At 26.7% G+C, this 2997-nt stretch overlaps 1 protein-coding gene across 1 annotated transcript in view; it reads left to right on the top strand.

Moving 5' to 3' along the window:
• LOC108753292 (kinase suppressor of Ras 2) overlaps window positions 1-1805 on the top strand; it is a 9737-nt gene extending 7932 nt beyond the window's left edge. The window contains exons 15-16 of the mRNA XM_018494768.1: window positions 1361-1512; window positions 1636-1805. Coding sequence (XP_018350270.1) covers window positions 1361-1512; window positions 1636-1788 — 305 coding nt within the window. The 3' untranslated portion in view covers window positions 1789-1805. The remainder of the gene's footprint in view (window positions 1-1360; window positions 1513-1635) is intronic.
• Window positions 1806-2997: the final 1192 nt, after the last annotated feature.

Below are 2997 nucleotides of genomic sequence, written 5' to 3'. Positions count from 1 at the left end.
TAATATAAATAATATTTAATAAAAAATAATAAAATATTGGTTTGTGTTAGACTGCACTATTTCTTGTAGTGATGACGCTTTTAAAAAGATGCATATATAATTGATGTGTCATCACTAATTAACAGCAAAAATTCTTTAACACAAATCATATTTATTTTTTATTATATACACTACATCACATTCATAAATTCGAGAATGTTTGTGATTTTCTCATAATTTATAAGAATTTAAATATTTTGATGAAAAAATTCTAGCCTCGTCATTTGTAATTTTAAAACTCTGTCCATTTGAAAACTATCATTAGTATCGAAAGCTATCATAGCCTCCACATTTTCGTATTATACTTTTTGTCTTAAAATGTTATAAAGAATCTGGCTTTAAAATATTTATCGTTAGTTTTGGGACATCTTGTATATATATATATATATATAGGGTAAGGCATTTTAATCACCTTAGGCGGATATCTCAGAAACTAAGAGAGGAGAAAGTCTTATATAAAAGAGATTTGTAGATTTTCTTGGAGGAAAGAAGGTGGAAGTAACAGTTTTATATATGAGGCATTACTAGAGTCAAATCAAGGTTAATATAAATTTTTTAAACAGGAACCACTATTTTTTATTACATATTTTTGTAACTAATGTCGAAACATTTTCAAAACACTATAATAAAGTAGTTTTTTATTAGCTTCACCCTGTGTGCGTGTGCGTGTGCGTGTGCGTGCGTGCGTGCGTGCGTGCGTGCGTGCGTGTGTGTGTGTGTGTGTGTATAGAGGAATAAGTTTCCGCCATTTTCTAAGAGACGTCACGAGTATTACATACAATAGAATTCCAGTGGCAATTATTGTATTTGAATTGTATTATATACAGGGCTTTCATATTTAATGTGTGACATTTGATGAACGTGTAAACAACATTTTTATCATTGCATTGAAAACGTCGACTTTTAGGCCAACAAAAGCACCATTTGCTGGAAGTTTTACTGCATTGTTTATTGTAAAAAAAAGTGCAGCTAAAAGTTATCGTTTGCTTGTGAAGATATATGGGGAGTATGCTCTATTCGAAAGAATGATTTCAACGTGCAATGCTTTAGAAGTGATGATTTCGATAAAAGATAAAGAATGTGAATTTGCACCGAAAAATTAAAAGATGAACAACTGGAAGCATTACTTGATGAAAATCCATGTCAAACGCTGAAAGAATTGTTAGAAGCATTAAATGTTGATCAACATTTAACATTAACAAACGTTTAAAAGCAAAATTTCATAAAAAAACGGCGGAAACTTATTCAAATATCCAATATATGTGTGCGCGCGCGTGTGTGTGTGTGTGTGTGCATTAAATATAACAAATAATAAGAAATTTTAAAAATATACGTTTTGATAGGACTATTTGGTATGAATTATTGTGTGGTGAATGGCCTTTTAGAGGTCAACCTACTGAAGCTATTATTTGGCAAGTCGGAAAAGGAATGAAACAATCTTTATCATATTTGCAAGCTTCCCGTGATGTAAAGGTACATATAAAAGACCATATTTGTGCATATTTATACGTTCTATATATATAATTTGTTTATAAATTTTATATACTAGTCTATACATTATTTATAAATTACAGAAATCTTATAAATTTTTTATAGGATGTTCTAATGTATTGCTGGTCATACCATGCAAAGAGACGTCTTGACTTTATAGAGATAATAACTCTACTTAAAAGGCTGTCTCGCAAAAAATTAGCGCGTAGTTCCTCCAATCCTACAAATTGTACTCGTTCTGCAGAATCTATGTTTTGAATACATTTACGTTTATTTAAATGCTGTTGTTCTTATAATGTAAATATAGAATTATTGCCAATTCCTTTGTTCAAAAAAAGTAAAATAAAAACCATTAAAAGGTTCGCATTTGCTTGCATTACTAATTTATTAAAATGTACGAAGAAAGAATATTAATATAATTATAAAAGTGTTAAATTGTTGCGAATTAAATACATATCTTTTTTGTGAATAAGGATCATAATACTAAAGTCTCTCTTTAAGAGAAGATATGTATATATTTATTAACTTATATTTGTTAAATATATGTAAATATCTTTTGTATTAAATATATATATATGTATATATATATATAATCTACAAATATCTGTAAATAGTAAGTAATATAATTTTCGAAACAATGATTTTTATATAGGTATTATAAAACAGCTTTTTAAGTGCACGTTTTAAGAAATAACTTCTATTTTCGAAGGTAATATATCTTATTGAGAATAATAGGCGACAGACAATTTGTTTATTAAATTCTATATTATAAATAAAATTATCAGATTATTATATATTGATACATATCTATTATAATTATAAATAAATGAATATAATTTTTTCTCTCAAATCTTTTGAAAAAGATATTTTAGGTCAATATTTATCAGATTTCATTACAGTTTATTTTCTATGATGTCTGTCTATTCTTTTGCGCTGTATTTACATTGTATTATGAGAGCTCTCATGACGATCGCTCTCATGTTTCAGTTCCGAATATTAAAAAGATTAATTGTTATCACAGACTTATATAAGTTGCGTTAATTACACACACGCACAATAATTTATTTTATTTTTCTTCAGTTATCGCGCGTGCAAAAAATGAAAATATTTACCTGACTCGAATTCGTGTGTCTTTCATACATATAACGAGTATATTTTTTTTTCATATAATAATGCAAATAATAAGTAACATATAAATAAATTGTTTGTTTTACATATATAATTTTTTTGCTGTTTGGAACACTTCTAAGCCTTTTCCTCTTTCCTTCTTTCATCATTTTAAGATTTTTGGATTTTATAACTATATTACGAAAGCTAGATAAATTGTTCTACAATTTATATTATTTATAATTAGGTATAAATTTTTTAACATTTAGGATTTTTAAGTGAAACATATTTTAAAAATTATTTAATATTTTATTTGGTCGATGTAAACATTGGTACTAATAAAAAAAATTTTATTCGCTA

Source organism: Trachymyrmex septentrionalis, unplaced genomic scaffold, assembly GCF_001594115.1.
Source record: "Trachymyrmex septentrionalis isolate Tsep2-gDNA-1 unplaced genomic scaffold, Tsep1.0 scaffold68, whole genome shotgun sequence".
NCBI lineage: Eukaryota > Metazoa > Arthropoda > Insecta > Hymenoptera > Formicidae > Trachymyrmex > Trachymyrmex septentrionalis.
This window is presented reverse-complemented; position numbering and strand designations above follow the sequence as displayed.